This window comes from Ochlerotatus camptorhynchus, unplaced genomic scaffold (genome assembly GCF_037179485.1).
Source record: "Ochlerotatus camptorhynchus isolate MF236.1 unplaced genomic scaffold, CSIRO-AGI_Acam_v1.1 ptg000328l, whole genome shotgun sequence".
Taxonomy (NCBI): domain Eukaryota; kingdom Metazoa; phylum Arthropoda; class Insecta; order Diptera; family Culicidae; genus Ochlerotatus; species Ochlerotatus camptorhynchus.
In genome coordinates, this window is record NW_027040816.1 from 2517341 (window position 1) to 2534271 (window position 16931).

The following is a 16931-nucleotide window of genomic DNA, read 5'->3' on the forward strand; positions in this document are numbered from 1 at the left end:
ATCGTACTTGCCACACAATTACCAATACCAATGCAAAAATGGTACCGGCATCGAAAGCTCTCAACTAATAACTGTGGAAGGATGCACCCCCTCCTTTCCCGTAATTTACCTACGCCCATGATCAGTACCAGCCCGACTAAATGGACGTTCAACAATCTACATCGGGCCACAACTAAGCATCGTCCACCACTTTGGATAGCTGTTGTTCCGCATTTTAAGCTTTTTTTATTACCCTGCCAGACAGTAAGTATTTAGGACTATGGAGAGGATAAAGCCACCTGTTTGTCCCACCATGGTCGGTCGTCGTACAAACTGGACTATATTGATGAAGCACATTTGTATCGAATCCGAAGACCGGTGTGTGTTGCGTCGTGAACCAATATGTGTGACCTGGTCCAAAGCGTGGCCTGTGCAATAAAACGTTGCTCTGCGGGATTTCACTACGCCCCGAGCGTAAATAGAAGAGCCTGGAATGGACAGCGACGCCGCCGGACGCACAATCAGTCTCTGATCTGCTTAATTTTATGGCCCTTTTAAGTTTGTATTTCAATCAAATCCGAGCGAGTGGAATGCGAAGAAACCAGTTCCATTACCGCGCCGTTTGCCCGTTTTTCTATTTTTATGCAAATCCGCATTTTTAATTTCATTTCTCATTGATACATCTCCGGTAAAATGTAACTACAGAAAACAGCACTTCTCGAAATGAGGGGAAATCTGGGACATCCACGAGCGCGGTGTTGTTGTTATTGTTGTAGTGAATTATCATTCGAAGGAAATATTTCCAAAATCAGCGAAAAATGGTCAAACATTGGGGTCGTCTAATTGGCAACGCGTGAGAATCGCCGTCATTCGTTGGTCATTAGAAAATGACGCAGGCCATCATCGATGGAAACTGCAGCACGAAGGGGGAGGGGGGGTCAAGCAGCTTAAGCCCTCCAAAAGCCAAGGTGGTGGCAGCTGCTGTGGGAAGAAACCGTGCACCGGTGGCTTTGTAATTAAAAGAACAAAAGCTACAACCTGTTGCGACATCCGTCATTAAAGGTGTTGTGTTCGCTTTCTCCTAACATGAACAGCTACTCTGGTGGCAGCCGCCGAAAAATTACTAGTTTTACCCGTTGTTTCGTTTTCTTCGCGGGTTGTTTTCGAGCTGTTTATCATCAAACAATTCAACTACCGAATTGAAAGCGATAGCGATTCACCTGAAAGGGTTGCGTAATGCCCGTCATCAGCCATGTTGGGCGCTGGGATGACTTTCGAAAAGCTCCTTCTGCGATCTTGATTGTGTACTGCAGGCACATTGTGTGTTGCAAACCCAACTTCCAACCATGATAAATGGGTGAAAAATGCGTCATGGAATTTCAGTAAGCTCATAGAAGATTTAGCGATCTCATGATTTCGGTTGTTGCCTCTACTTTTGATTGAAAGGGAAATTGCGTGTTTATGCATGGGTCGTGACTGTGAAGCACGGCGTTTCCTAGGGCCATTCAAACTAATCTAGTTTCATGTTCCAGGTGATTCTTTTGCTCAGCTGGTTGCAATTCTGCACTGAAATCAACATTTAATTTACAATTTGAAATTACCCCAATTTGACTTTCTCCTGTTTACTCATTTCTGTTTAGCCCCACGGAAGCACCGAGTTAGGTGAAAGTAACTTGAAATTGAGTTTATTTTTTAACTGTATCTGTTGCGAATAATTGATAATGACGACCACCATGGTTGAACCTGGACTACTCCCGAAACTATCACCTGATACGTTCACATTAATCACCTACCCAAGCAACAAACATCCATCAAAATAGGTTGCTGCAACTTGAATATGACTGAAATAAGGTGCATACCAGTATCCACAACAGTTAAATGACAAGTGTGCTGCTATGGTAGACTACCCAAGTAACCATAGACGCGTTAATTCACCTGCTTGGCTTATGCATTTGAACAACGGTTAAACCAGTGTTTGTAAGTTCCAGCAAACCCGGAATTTGAAAATTTGCCGGGAAAACCAGGAGAAAGCCGGAAATTCGATGGGAGAACCGGTTAAAATTAATAAACCTTGACACACCCCAACAAACATTGAAAGCTGAAGAGTATTCTAATGCAAACATATGCTTCTTCAGCAAAAAATTAGCTTATTCAGCTCTTAGTCAGTACAAATTGTTTGTTGCCACGGTTTTATTGTTTTCATCATTAATTAAGAGGTAACGTTGCAGTTATTAGTGTTTTAGTCATCCACATCGCGAACTGATCTTTTGGTAATGATTTGCCAAAATAATATAAATATTACATGTTCAGAAGTTTCAGATCCTTTCAAACACAAATCTAAATCATCATGGTAAAAAGATGATCTTAAAATAATGAAATGGGTAGCATATTTTAGGGCATATGAAGAAACCTGTGCGTCGTGGCCCGTATTGATATACAGTACTTTTATCTAAAATTCGGAAGTATGTAACTTCGAAATATTTCAATTTCTGTAGCAAAACTTTAAAAATACCTTACAGTTCTTAAAATATTTAAATCTTTCCTGCTCCAATGCAGATGTAATGTGCATCGCCCTTAGGAACATATTCAAGAAACCGGACTTTGAAAAAACAGCTGAAATTCAGATCGTAAATATTGTTTTCCGATAAGCAGAGGCGTCGCGTGCCTTATTTTGTTTTTATCTGTGCACCAAACTGTAATCGATACCGATTTACTACCACATAGTAGTTCTTGATTTGTTGCACAATGCTCCAAGAACTCGAGAGATATGTTTTCAATGACTGTGTGTACAAAATCTAGACGCAGCATAAGCCACTTTAGACTTTTTTTTTTCCTTGATTTGTTTTCCGTGCTGAGCACCAATGCTACCGACGCCAGGAAGACAGCTCCCACACCTGGACCCTATCTATCGACTCATCAACTCATGAACCGGGGACCAACGGCTTTACTTCTCTTCCGAAGGAAGGCGTGATCAGAGATGTTATGCCTCAGAACATCCCGGCGGCGCTGACTGGGATTGAACCCAGGCCTGCTGGGGTGAGAGGTAATCACGCTTACCCCTACACCACCGCTTTCAACATCGGGGCTGGGGTTCCACAAAAAAGCATCCTTGGCCCTATTCTGTTCAACCTATTCACCTCCGATATGCCGGCTCTTCCTGATGGTGGATCGTTGTCTCTGTTCGCAGATGACACATCCATCGTCTACAAGGGTAGAGTCATCGGAGCTCTGACTGCCAAACTTCAGAGAGGCCTGGACGTCATGTCTGAATATTTCAACAGCTGGAAGATCCGTATCAACACGGCAAAGACCCAGGTCATCATCTTTCCACACTCAAAATCTCCCAGACTTGTTCCGTCGGTGAATAATAAGATCTGCCTGAACGGCACACAGTGGTGGAATGGTCGGTGCACCGGCGTCGCTTGTACCAAATCTTATTTAACAAAAAATCCGAGTAGTCAACCGGGAAATCGGGAAAACCGGGAAAAGCTAGGAATTCTAAGTCACCGAATTTCGATGTCAAATCGGGAAATAATTGTAGGTTGTTCCTAGAGGCGAAGTCGTCATTAGTAAAACGAGAAAAGTCATTTCAATTCTCGAAATAACCCCCATTTACTTAATATTTATTTCACATAAAATGAGATTTTGGACCTTCAAAAAATTTCAAGATTCTTGGACTAAACTAGATTTTTTTTTTGAAGGAATAATAATTGATATTATTTTTGAATGGATAACTCCAAGGTTTTTTTTAAGCGAAGATCAATGGGAGTTTTGGAAAGAGCTTTTAATGATTGTCACTGCAGAATAAAATTTTAAATAACTCAGTCCGCCCCTCTCTGTCCTCTGTGTCTGCCTTCAGAATTCCACCAGACAACGACGACCTACCGATCAACAGCCCACTCTCATGGGAAGAACTCGTGTTCGCTCTCAGTCGGAGCAACGGGAACTCGGCCGGAGCGGACGAAATCGTCTACCCGCTGCTAAAGCACCTTCCACCCCAAGGCAAAACGAAACTTCTCGACCTTTACAACCAACTCTGGACCGCTGAAGAATACCCGAAAAACTGGAAAGAAAGCCTCGTTATACCGTTACCGAAAACCAATGTCGGCGCCAAGGACATCATTGGGTTCCGTCCCATTGCACTGACCTGCTGCATGGCCGAAGTCCTAGAGGCGTCGCGTGCCTCATTTGTTTACCTGTGCACCAAACTTTGTTTGTGATAGTTTACCACCACATATTAGTTTTTTTTTTCAATGCTCCATGAATTCGAAGGACATATTCTCTATTACTATATTAATCACTACCTAACGTAACATTTGAAGGGCCTATCACTTTGTGTAAACAAAACTTGTATGGCCCTTTTCACGCTAACCGAAGTAGTAGGAATTGCAAAACTTAATTAAATCTCGTTATCACAAGGAAGTCGAAGAGTTATCTTTCAACTGAAGCGTAATGAAGACTATCAGTTAAACACTATCGAAAACATTTTTTGATTCAAAACAGTGTCAAAATCTAGAGAAAATTCATGAAGTCCCCTGGGTAGCATACTTGAATTAATCAACTCTTTATTCATCAGAACAACACTATCAGAATGGACCAGGGAAGCTCATAAGTTTTGACAGGCGCACCGGCGCAAGCATCGGAAAGATTTGATTGAGAGATTTACAACTGACAAGAGAGTGGGAGCGAGCTTTTGCGCTCTCTTTCTCCATTACTCTCTTTGCATGCAATCAGATATCCCAGTGCACAGCGAGAAATGCACGCGTTAGGCACCCATACATCACAAATGTTCTTCTAATTTAAACTCACACATTCATACCGGTCTGCAAGTATGATGCACGTCCAAAGCGTACCAGACTGCTGTTTCCGTGCCGTTTGACGCGTGACTGCTGAAGGTTTCAATTACAACTAGTGGTGCAAACCGCCATGTATTGTGGAAAATTTGTGATATGTTTCAAGAGGTGATAGAAAGTCTGCTTGGCTTGCATCAGGCATTTGACCATTCACAAACTTGCCACCTGCCACCAAAAAAAAACTCGCTTTTAGGTGCACTATTGAACGAGTTTTGTCATAGTAGTGTTATCGACATGCATTAGGAATTAGGAAGACCATCTGAACTGAATTTAATCTTTTAAAGCAAACCAAGGTCGAGGATTTAATTGAACCACACTATAAAATATATTCATGGTCACTTGTGGTCTGGAGTAAAGAAGTACAGCTATAATGTGGCCATAAAATATATAAAAATCTAAACGCTTTTTTTTATATTATTTACACCTGTGTCGTGCACAGGTTGCACATGTGGACGCGACGCCACTTCCTGGAACGGATGGTCAACAGGAGGCTGAAGCACGCCTTCGGCAGCACGCCTTCAGACAAGGGTATGGCACCTCCACCTACTTCGCCAGTCTTGGGGAAGTCCTGAAGGAGGCACAAGACCAAGGTCATCATCTCGTGGAGATCATCTCGCTGGACATCTCCAAAGCGTTCAACCGAACACGGACACCAGCTGTATTGAAGAAGCTTGCTGATTGAGGCCTGAAAGGATACATCCTTCCCTTCGTCCGGAACTTTCTTTCGGTCGGAAACGTGCAATCCGGAAGTTTCAGTGAGGAATCCTGGTGGCCATGAATGGGGTCTTTGACCAACTACCCAAGAACGTTTACATCTTCATCTACCCGGATGACGTCCTCATTGTAACGGTGGGTCCCACCCTGCAGAGGACGAAACTGAGAGCGCAAGCGGCAGTCTCCTCGGTGGTCAGACTCTATTGATTTCCAGCTTTCCGCCGGCAAGAGCGTGCGCTGCCATATATGTACCACCAGGCATCGCAACAACGGACAGCCCGTCATGATTAAAAACAAGCAATACCGACCAAAAACACCGTGAGGGTCTTGGGAGTGCTCATCGATCGGAATTTATCCTTTGAGCCGCACTTCCAACAAGTAAAGAAGGACTGTCGCAGTCGGTCCAACCTGATTAAGACCATCTCCCGCCCGCACCGATCCAACAATCGCGAAATCCGCTTCCGCGTAGCTCGAGCCGCCGAGAAAGTCGTCCAGATTCTGGAACCAGTGTACAACGGCAACGTTCGAACAGTCTCCGGTCTCCTGCCCTCTACCCCGGCCGACGCTGCATGCGTTGATGCCGGTATCCTACCTTTTCGGCTCGTTTTCACCGCAGCTACTGCTACCAAAGCCGCTGCCTTTCTCGCTAAAACGTCGGTAAACAACAGGATCGTTCTCCTCGACGAGTCGGTTCACACTCCTCCGCACGGCCGCCGACGTAGATCTCCCTCCAGTGGTCAGGGTCCACTGGCACGGAGACAAAAGTTGGCAATCGCACAAGATCAAAATTGACAGCCGAATCAAGGACCGCTTAAGGGCAGGAGACAACTAGCTGGCTTTACGCCGGACAGTTGCCGAAACTCTCGGGGCGCACAGGTACACCGACGGCTCTCTCTCCAGGAGCGGAGTGGGAATGGGGGTCTCCGGAGATGGTCTACTTGTGACCAGATCGCTCCCGACTCAATGCTCGGTGTTCTCAGCTGAGGCAGCGGCCACTCTCCACGGGGTTAAGTTACCAGCCAACCGGCCAATATTAGTCGTAACTGACTCACACAGCGTGATATTGGCCCTAACAACAGAAACACCGAAGCATCCGTGGATCCAAGGGACGGTAAAGCACGCGCCACCCAACACAGTATTCATGTGGGTACCCGGTCACTGCGGGATCCAAGGGAACGTAATAGCCGACTTTCTCACCGGCTCAGGCCACACCGGACCCAGATCCACCGGCAATGTACCGCTCCAAGATGTCAAAAAGTGGATCAAGCGGACGATTCGGAGAGCCTGGGACACCGAGTGGAGGAACAACAGGAAACACCACCTTTGGAAGATCAAGGTGACCACCGGAACCTGGAAGGATCGACCAAACATAAGAGAACAACGGGTGGGACACCGGGCACAGCAGAGTCTCCCACAACTTCGGAGGACCTGCGAAACCTGCGGAGTGCCAGCCACCGTGGAGCACATCCTCGTGAACTGCGTGGAGCTGGAGGACCTTCGGGCTGCCTTCGGCTTGGAGTCAATCAGCATTCGGAACCTGTTGGGCGACGAGCCCCCGGCAGCAGCCGCCTTCATCACCTTCCTAAAGGAGGCGAACCTTTACCACAATAGCTGAGTGTTCCTTGTTTGTATTTCCGTTTTGTTGGCCCTTTTGGCAGTTTTCTACACCTTTTCATTATGGCAAGATAAATGTACCACAGCCAAGATTGGGAACTCCTTTTTTATACTACCTTAAGAGATGAACTAGCCATATGGCTAAAAATCTCTATAATAAAGAAAAATAGCTCAGTGGAAAATTCCAAATCAATTGTGAAGAGGATCCCAGGATCCGTAAAAAATACCAAGTGAATCTAATTTTGAGCGTAAAATTTCTAAAGAAATTCTGATGATAATTTAAAGAAAATTCCGTAGATAATTCCAAGGGCATCACGAAATGAATTTCTAGAGAATTTTAAGGAATCTTCCAAGAAAAATTGCAGAAGAATTTAGAGGAGAAGTGCAAAATAATTCTGAACGAAATTTCAAGACAATTCTGAAGTGAATTGTTTGCGAACTTTGAGCAGAAGTTTAGCAGGAATATTTTACTTTGGATTAATCTGCAGGGAATTTCTAGACTGTTATATATATTTTTTGGGACTCTCATAGAGAATCTCAATCTTATTTTAGAAGAGTTCTGAAATAACCGCTGAGAAAAGATTCAAAAGGAAATGTTTGAGAATATTCTAATAAAATTTTGTAAAGTTTTTTTGCGCTTCAGGGAAGTTAAACTATAGACAAATTATGAAGAATTCTTAGTAATGACCCTTTAACCTAGAGATCCTTTTGGTTTTTGGGTTTATGCTTAATTTTAGTGCAGATTGCAAAATCGGAAACATTTCCAAATTTACGGGTCAACATCGGGAAAAAAACGGAAAATTGCTTATCGGAATCCAATAGTCACCATGAGATCTAGAAACTTTTCAAAGTTTCAAAGTCCCAGAATTAGAAGAATGAAGTCTCAGTCATTTGATTTATTTCAAGCGCGCAACCTTAAATTGCAAATTTCGGCATTTCAGATATTTTTGAACACTTTTCACGTTCCCTAATCTGCTCCCTAATCCCCCATCCATGTCCGGAATATTTAATTTTAAATAAAACATCCTGAACCATGAATCTTTTTCTAAATCCAGGATCATATAATTTTCCAAGCATGAAATCTTTAAAAATCTAAGCCTCTGGATTTCATTATACAATTATGGAAAATTGAGTTCTTTAATAATTTCCTCCACAATACACTTGAAAATATTCTGCAGTACACTCTCTGAATTCACTCTGAAAAATTGTATTAATGATTCTTGCAATTTCCTGAAAAAAATCACTCGAAGTTCTCCTTTCGCAAAGGAGTTTATTTTTAGTCCTGCTCAGAATTTCTCATAATTTCCTTGGGAATCTCTTTTACATTTCCTTTAAAAATTTCACCGGAATATAATTGGAATACTGCTCAAAATTCTTCAGAAATGATCCTCAAGATGTTGTTAGTAGAGGTGGGCAAAATAGCTCATCTGGCAAAGCGGATCAGACCCGTCCAGCTCATTAAAGGAAGTCGATTCTTTCGAACAGCTCTTTAGCTCACCTTTAAATTATAGAAATTTTAACACAAATGATACACACGCGATGATATGATCGACATCGTGTTACTCGATGTTACACCTTTTCTCAAGCTATGCAATCCATTCTACATACAGATTTTATTTCTGATGTTAATTCTTCAGCACAATTGCTCCCACTGTTCTCGGCTTCTGCTCCAGATCATCAGCTCAAATCTAGAGATTGGCTCCCGAGCTGTTCTATAGACCCGATTCATTAAAGTCAGCTGATGACCTGCGGTTCATTTTTAGGAACCGCAGCTCATCAGCTCACTGATATCATAAGTCTAATGGTGTATTCAGATCTGAGCGTGCATTAGCGGAGCGGAGCAGAATTTGCGTTGGAATGAGAGAGACAACTAGTACTTCTCTCCCTCTCGTACATTCGCAAAATCTCGCCCCGTGCGTGGAATATCGCTCTGGACGGAATCCACCTTGATTCTCCAGCACAATTGCTCCCACTATTCTTGGCTTCAGCTTAGTTCTGAATCTGGAGCTGAATCGTGAAGAATCGGGAGAAAATAGATCCGAAGAGCTGGACGGGTCCGAGAGCTGTCATGTTAGTGAATAATGATTCGGGTCGACGATTCGGATCCGGAGCTGAGCTGATAAGCTGGAGAGAATGATGGGTAAGAGCACATATGCATTGGATAGCATTGGATAATACCAGTAGAAATTTAAGATCGTATAATCGTAGGAACTCGTTCAATTACGCCTTCACCTTGGTTTACGCGGTGACTGTTCAACGCGTAAAGGAGCAATGCGTGCTTTTTTTGAAAAATTCCGCTATAAGTGACAGATTGAATGGTTAAAATTTATGATAACAGTGTGCTGATTAGCTGCGGTTCCTGAAAAAAATGAACCCGAGTCCGCATCGTGCTCTCTTGCCGTGCGGATCTATTTGCTTTTTGCTTAAGGAAGTGTTACTACTACCTAAAGCTACAACAAATTTAAACAGCACTTTTCAGTGCTCAACCTGTAAAATTAGTCTACCTTGTTCAACTCTTATTCCTCTTCGATCCTTGTTTGGACCCCACCCGAGGTAATCCTTCTTGGATATCGATTTGGAAAATTCCTCTTCGATCCTTCAGATTCTTATAGTAATCTGCTTGGAAGTCGAATTGGATACAAATTTACTGCCGCCATGGCGCCTAAACGCAAAAGAAAGGGGCAAACTCTTGACCCCCCTTCTGATGAAATTAATTTGAGTAATCAATTTGATTTGCTCACGGATGATGAGAATGATCCATCATCCAAGAAAAATTCTAGTAAACTTTCCCGGCTTAATGCCAAGAAGGAAAAGATTCCCCCTATTGTGATAGCCATCTTCGCATGGAACTTTTGAACTTCGTAAAAGTTAAGTTTTCTCTACAAATTGGACGTCGGGGTGAATGCCGTGTATTGGCTGAAACCTTGGACGGATTTAAATGTCTTCTCAAGTATCTTACTGAGAAGCAGCATAAATTTTTTACTTACGACACCAAAACTGAACGTGTGTTCAAGGTTGTCATGAAAGGACTGCCCAGTGGTGAATCCCTGGATCAGATCAAAGATGAACTGGCACTCCAAGTAATCAAAATGAAAATGAAATCCCGTCCTGGCAATTCGCGCAACGGGATTTCTAATGATTTTTATTTAGTTCACTTCAAGTCTAGTGAACTAAACAACCTTAAGGCCTTGGAAAAAGCTAGCCTTATGCTCCATGTCCGAGTGAAGTGGGAACACTTCAGGAAGACTGAAGGTAATTTCCAAAACCTCACCCAGTGCCGTAAGTGTCAGGGATGGGGTCACGGAACTAAACATTGCTACATGCCAGCTAAATGCATGAATTGTGGTGATTCCTCTCACGCAAAGGACGACTCCTGACGGTCCTGTGAAGGAAGATCCTAAGAAATTTAAATGTTCAAATTGTGGTGAAAACCACAAATCCAATTTTTGGGAATGTAAGACTCGCAAAGCGATCCTACAATCTCGTTCTAACCGTCAGGTAGGAAATGCTCCACGTTTTCGAACAAGTACAAATTCCTCTGCTGTTAACAACGGTCAGCGAGGAACAAATTCTACATTCGTACCTGTAGGTACAAATAGGTAGAAATTAAAATACTAACCAACGTTCTAACGGAAATTTTGACAATTTTGACTTAGGAAGCATTACTGCCCCTAAAATGGAATTTTTACAGAATTCATTAATTGATATATATTTTTGATATGCTTAAATCTAACTCCATGTTTGATGCTGTTCAAACTGGAGTAAAAATTGCTAATAATATTGTCATGACTTTAAAATTCAGTAATGGATTTTAAAGCTTTAAATATTTTAAATTGGAATGCTCGATCTCTTAAAGATAATGAAGACGAGCTATTTAACTTTTTGAGAGTTCATAACGTGCATATTGCCGTTATAACTGAAACGTTCCTTAAACCTGGCCATAAGGTTAAGAAGGACTCAAATTATTTAATTTATAGAAATGATCGTCTTGACAGGGGGTCCGTGGTGGCGTTGCCATCATTGTTCATAGACGAATCAAACATAAAATTCTTTCTTCATTTGAAACCAAAGTTTTTGAAACTTTGAGAGTTTCTGTTGAAACAAAATTTGGACAACTTACGTTTACAGCTGCCTATTTGCCATTCCAATGCGTAGGCCAGCAAAAGAATTTTCTCAAGGGTGACCTTCAGAAACTTACCCGTCATAGGTCTAAATTCTTTATTATTGGTGATTTTAATGCAAAACACCGCTCATGGAATAATGCTCAAAGCAATTCCAATGGTAATATTCTGTTTGATGATTGTTCTACAGGTTATTACACTATTCAATATCCAAACAGCCCAACATGCTTTTCTTCTGCAAGAAATCCCTCCACTATTGATTTGGTCTTAACTGATTCATGTCAACTTTGTAGCCAACTGGTTACCCATGCTGACTTCGGTTCTGATCACCTTCCAGTAACTTTTGAAATATCCCAAGAAATAATTTGTAATCCCAACAGTTCTATTTTCAATTACCATAGAGCTGATTGGGAGCAATATCGAACATTTATGGAATATAACTTCGATCCAAACATTCCTTTGCAAACCAAAGATGAAATTAATTATGCTCTTGAATCTCTGACTACTTCTATAGTTGAAGCAGGAGCTGCCTCAGTACCAAAATGCGAGGTTAAATTCGATTCAATTATAATAGACGACGATCTTCAGCTCTTGATCCGTCTTAAAAATGTCCGTAGGAGACAATATCAAAGAACACGCGATCCTGCCATGAAAGTTATCTGGCGGGATTTGCAAAAACAAATTAAAACCCGATTCTCTGCCCTGAGGAACAAAACTTTTGAAAATAATGTTTCTAAATTAGACCCGAGTTCCAAACCCTTTTGGAAACTCACAAAAATTTTGAAAAAACCTCAAAAGCCTATTCCAGCGCTTAAAGAAGGTGGTAAAATTTTGATCACAAATTTGGAAAAAGCTCAGAAACTTGCTAAGCAATTCGAGAGTTCCCACAATTTCAGTTTGGGTCTTACTAGTCCTATTGAGAATCAGGTTGCTCGGGATTATCTGAATATTTTCTCTCTTTAGTTTTTAGTTTTAAGATATCAATTGTTATACTGACATGCAGGTTTAAAAAACCTGTTTAAAATACTGAATTGCCAAGACAGGAACAATGTAAAAACACTTAGCTATATATCATAACAATTAAGGCTGGTAAGTTACTGTAGTAACTGGAGCACCTAGGTTAAAATGAAATGTAATTTATTTTGAATTTGGAACAAATAAAGAGTTACAAAAAAAAATCTTAAATGAAGGTAAAATCGAAAACTTTATAATTTCGTAAAAACAGAATTAAGTGGATATGCAATTTGGTGGTCGCATAACGTATATAAAAAAATGACAGTACATTCTCTGGGAAGCAATCAAAATAAAACTGATCAACTCCGGCCCATTTACGGTCCACGCTGTTTTTTTTTTGTGTGTGTCGACTTGTGCTGGAAACCGTCATCATTTGCCTGAAAACTGCGAGAGAAATTAAAGATTGCCTGCGCTCGCTTTTGTTTGCCCACATCCAGCCTTTCTCCATGGGCTGGTTTGCATGAGAAAGAAGAAAAGAAAACAACGAACAAAAACCTAAAGTTGAGATTATTGCAAATATTTACTCACTTATTGCTCGGGTTGGTTGGAACCAGAACGTCCGGACGGGGAGAATCCGCCATTGCCGTTGGTGATGATGATGATGGTGGTGATGAATTACGTGCAATTTGTGAGTTCCCACTGGAGCCGGTTGGGTTCATCACAATGGGAGATGGATTTGGTGCCGCCGCCATCACCCCGGGAGTGGTTGGAACTGGAGGCGTAGACGATTGTGCAAAGTGTCCCCCGCTGAGCAGCGGTTTGTCCGAGTTCAACAATCGCAACTCTTCGCTGCTCAGGTGGAAATTACGACGCATCCCACGGTTGGCCACCGCCGGGGGTTCATCGGGTTGGTTCGAGGCATCGATGTTGATGCCACTGTCCGACCGTTGCTCGTCTTCGCTGACCCCCAGAAGAAACGAATCATCCAGGACTGTTACGCGCTTCTTGACCGCCGGAGCAGGTCGGTCCGTATCCGAGTCTTTCTTTTGGCCTCCACCGTTCAGCAGAATGGGACGGTGCTGTTTGGTCGGGAAGATGATCGCCGATTTACGCTGAGTCGGTCCACTTCCATTCTGCTGATGCTGGGACTGAGCTATCCTTTCCGAAGCCGCCTTCGCGTAGATCTGCCGATAGTACTTCTCCTGGTTCCCATACAGGAAGCATACTTTCCACCACTGTTTACCGACCTGGACTTGCTGGTGATTGCTGGAAGCAGACTTTGCCACTGCCGCCGAATCATTTGTACTCATTTCACACCTAGGAATCCCACCGATTCTTCTTCTCCTTCACCACTGATTTGAAACACTTTTGAAATTCTAGTCAACTGGTCGCCCCTTCTAGTTAGCAATTCGCCGCCGTTCGGCGAAACAATGTAACATTAGTCCGCCCACCTTGTTATCTCTCAGGGGGGTGCAACACTCGGATTTCTCTGTTCTGCTTTTTTTTGTTTCTTCAAGCCTACCTGCTGCAAGTGTCTGGTGATGATTATTTTAATTAAGCCAAGTGATATAAAATTAAACTAGCTTCCTCCCTCCCTCCCCCAACCCGCTTCACCGCTGATTCCCGTGCATCTCAATTTGTTGCGACTCGGTGCGATGATGTTGAACATTGAATAAATCGTTACGTTTAATGTTATGCTCATCGCCGCCGTTGTCGCCGTTGGAGTTTTATGCGAAGAAGATCTTATTTACCGCTGGAACAACTGTTGGAATGTGCGCAGCGCAAACATATTTTCGAGTAAGCGCAGCAAGGTAAGGCAGGTTTTAATTATGTAAAAAAATATAATCAGCTACTTCTCGTCTGCTCCTTCTTGTTTCTCGGCACTCGCTCGAGGAGGGGGGAAACGACTCGTGTACGGCCAACAAAATAGACAAATGGGCAGCAAAACAGGTTCACGAGTTGTGCCTGCCCGCTGCCCCTTTAAAAACTTCGCATTCAGTTTTGGATGATCCTTATAAGCTGATAGGCAGAGCGAAAGGTGGAGGGGAATTTGAATTTCTCCATTTGCAGAAATGCCCGGTTAGCACCATTCAAATGCAGATGATCGGATTTTTTGTTTTTTGTTCGAAGCTGGTAGCAGACTGATGGCACGATGACTGCTAATGAGGTAGATGGTGATGGGATGGCCTATTACTAACATAAGCAAATGGATACAATAACATGGTGTTTTTACGTGATATTTCCTGTGATCTTAATTTATTCAGCAGTAAGTTTGGCATGCTGATTGTGATTTAAAGGAAATTTTGGAGGGGAAATTTTTGATTGATCAAAATATCTGCAGGGAGAGTTTGCCTTACGAAGAATTCCATCAATAGGCAAAACGATACATATATTTAATGATATTCAGAGCCTTCAAAAGATCCCATCTTAGATGTTTTACCATTGCCAGGTGATATTGATCAAATTACCAGTCAGTTAGTATTTAGTAAGTCAAACTTATTTCAACTAGGGCCGAATTCTAGCACAAACTTGGTTCATTGCCCTTAGCGAACAGTTATGCGAAATTTCATGGAATTCTTAGAGGTAATATCAAAAATTTGTTTATTTTAGGTATTTTCTTAATGTATGCTAACAAATACCTTTCGCTTCGAATCTCTTAAAATATCATGTCTGTTAATTAGTGTTAATTTTTGCCATAGGATTTAGAAAATGCGATAGAACTGAAAAAAAAAATCGATAACTTTCCAAAAAAAATTATTTATCTCTCAAACTTAGTTCATGGTTGTGAAAATGCGTCAGCTTCATACCTTTTGTGAGTTGAGAATTGAGAGTTGAGAATTTCAGCAAATAAATGGTGGAAACGTAAACATATCATAATGTCTCCGAAAAGCTTGATACTCATCTATTTCGTCGTGATGGTTTCAATTTCTTATGTATCTCAACTAGTAACACACATGTTCTATAACTGTTTATATAACCTTTGTATTACTAATTTTTGTTGTATAACAGTTTACTCAACATAATTCTATTAATTTGTTTTACTTGTACCATCCACTTCTTTGAAGTATCCGTTTTCTTCTTTGATTAAATTTGACATAGATCATAGTTCCTTTCTTACATCCTCTGCATGTTTTCTAACAACAAATCTAAAAGTGTAGAAGCTCAGAGAGCTTCTTACATGTTCAGGGAATTTTATAGAAGCTCAGGAAGTATTGTAAAAGGTCAGCATGCATTTTAGAGCTTCAGTGATTTGGGAACTTGTTTCACTCTGATGTTTAGGGAAATTCATAGAAAAGGTTCAAGGTTTTTCCTGAAGTTTGGAGAACGCCATGGATGTTTTGAGATCTTGGTCGAATTGAGAAAACTTCGTAAATTACCGAAAACATGTCGGATCGGGTTCAAACGGACGTTATTAATTCAGATCTAGTTGAACCATGCAATTGCGATTGCTACACTTGGCAGGCTCGGTGTATGCGTTAATCTTCTTCGATCGTATCTTACCGGTCATCACCAACTAAAGGTTGCCATAGGAAATTGCTCCTCCCTAGTATGGCGAACAAAGAACAAAGTTGAGTTGGGCTGTGAAAATAAATTCATAATTTCGTGTGAAATAGTGCCGTGTGCCGCGAAAGGATTATTCCAACGCGTGCCCGTTGTGTCCTTTTTTTTTAAACAGGATACGTAAAGGAAAGGTTGCCAAGCAACTCGTTCTTGTTTAATTTTGTATTTTCCCCCGGCGCGCTATTGATTCTGTATAGTGGCGGTAAACTTTTATTTTGTTTTCTCCTCCCCTGTATATGTCTGCTGCCAACAGTGTTAGCATTTAATTTAGTAAAATGGATGTGTGTAATGTCTGTGAGCTGTCTATTGCTATGAGTGGGCTCCTAGTTACATGTCATGTGTAGGTCCGTGAAATGGAACGTTCCACTTCGCTTGTGCGGCACTCAATAAGATTGCGGCGAGGCTTACAGCAGATAATGCAAATGTTCTGTTCAAGTGTGATAGTTGTCTATCAGATCAGAGTTGTGACGAGCAGAATGATCTGATCTCGCGCGTCAAAATGATAGAGGAACAGATGAAGACTCGGACTCGATCACTGGCATGCGAGATCACATTGCTGCTCAGGTGGACATCGCGGTTAAAAGCGGGATGGCAGACATTAGACTAAATGTAAATGGTCTTGAAAATTTAATTTGTGAGCAATTGGATAATATGAAAAGTTCATTTTTTGAAATTGATGCGGAAAACCAATTAACTGTAATGAATGATCAGCGCAGTTCATCTAGGACGATTCAGTCAGAATCGGACCAAAATGCCAGACGCAAAAAACGTAAAATACAAAATAGTGATAATGATGATGTTGTTTTTAAAGAAAATGCGAGTGCTAGTCAAAGTAAAACTAACAGTAACAGTAACAGTAAAAGTAACAAACCAGATAATCGTAAGACTCGTCCGGTCATTGTGATTAAACCGAAAGAGTCCAAACAAGCTTGCGAAGATACTCGTAAGTTTTTGAAAACTCAGTGGGATCCAAAAACACACAAAATCAGTAATTTTAGAAATGGTAAAGATGGCTCTATTATTGTTGAGTGTGCAACAGGAGCTAATCTAAATGATGTAAAAACTGGTATTGAAAGCAATCTGGGTGAAAAATATAGTGATGTTGTTCCCACTTTGGTGCCAACATTGACTACTT

The 16931-nt window shown here is 41.8% G+C and overlaps 1 protein-coding gene across 1 annotated transcript in view; it reads right to left on the reverse strand.

Moving 5' to 3' along the window:
- The window catches only part of LOC135708142 (protein prickle-like), a 70215-nt gene extending 56445 nt beyond the window's left edge, over positions 1–13770 (reverse strand). The window contains exon 1 of the mRNA XM_065230120.1: positions 12824–13770. Within this exon, the coding sequence (XP_065086192.1) occupies positions 12824–13545 (722 nt within the window). The 5' untranslated portion in view covers positions 13546–13770. The remainder of the gene's footprint in view (positions 1–12823) is intronic.
- Between the last annotated feature and the right edge of the window lie 3161 nt (positions 13771–16931).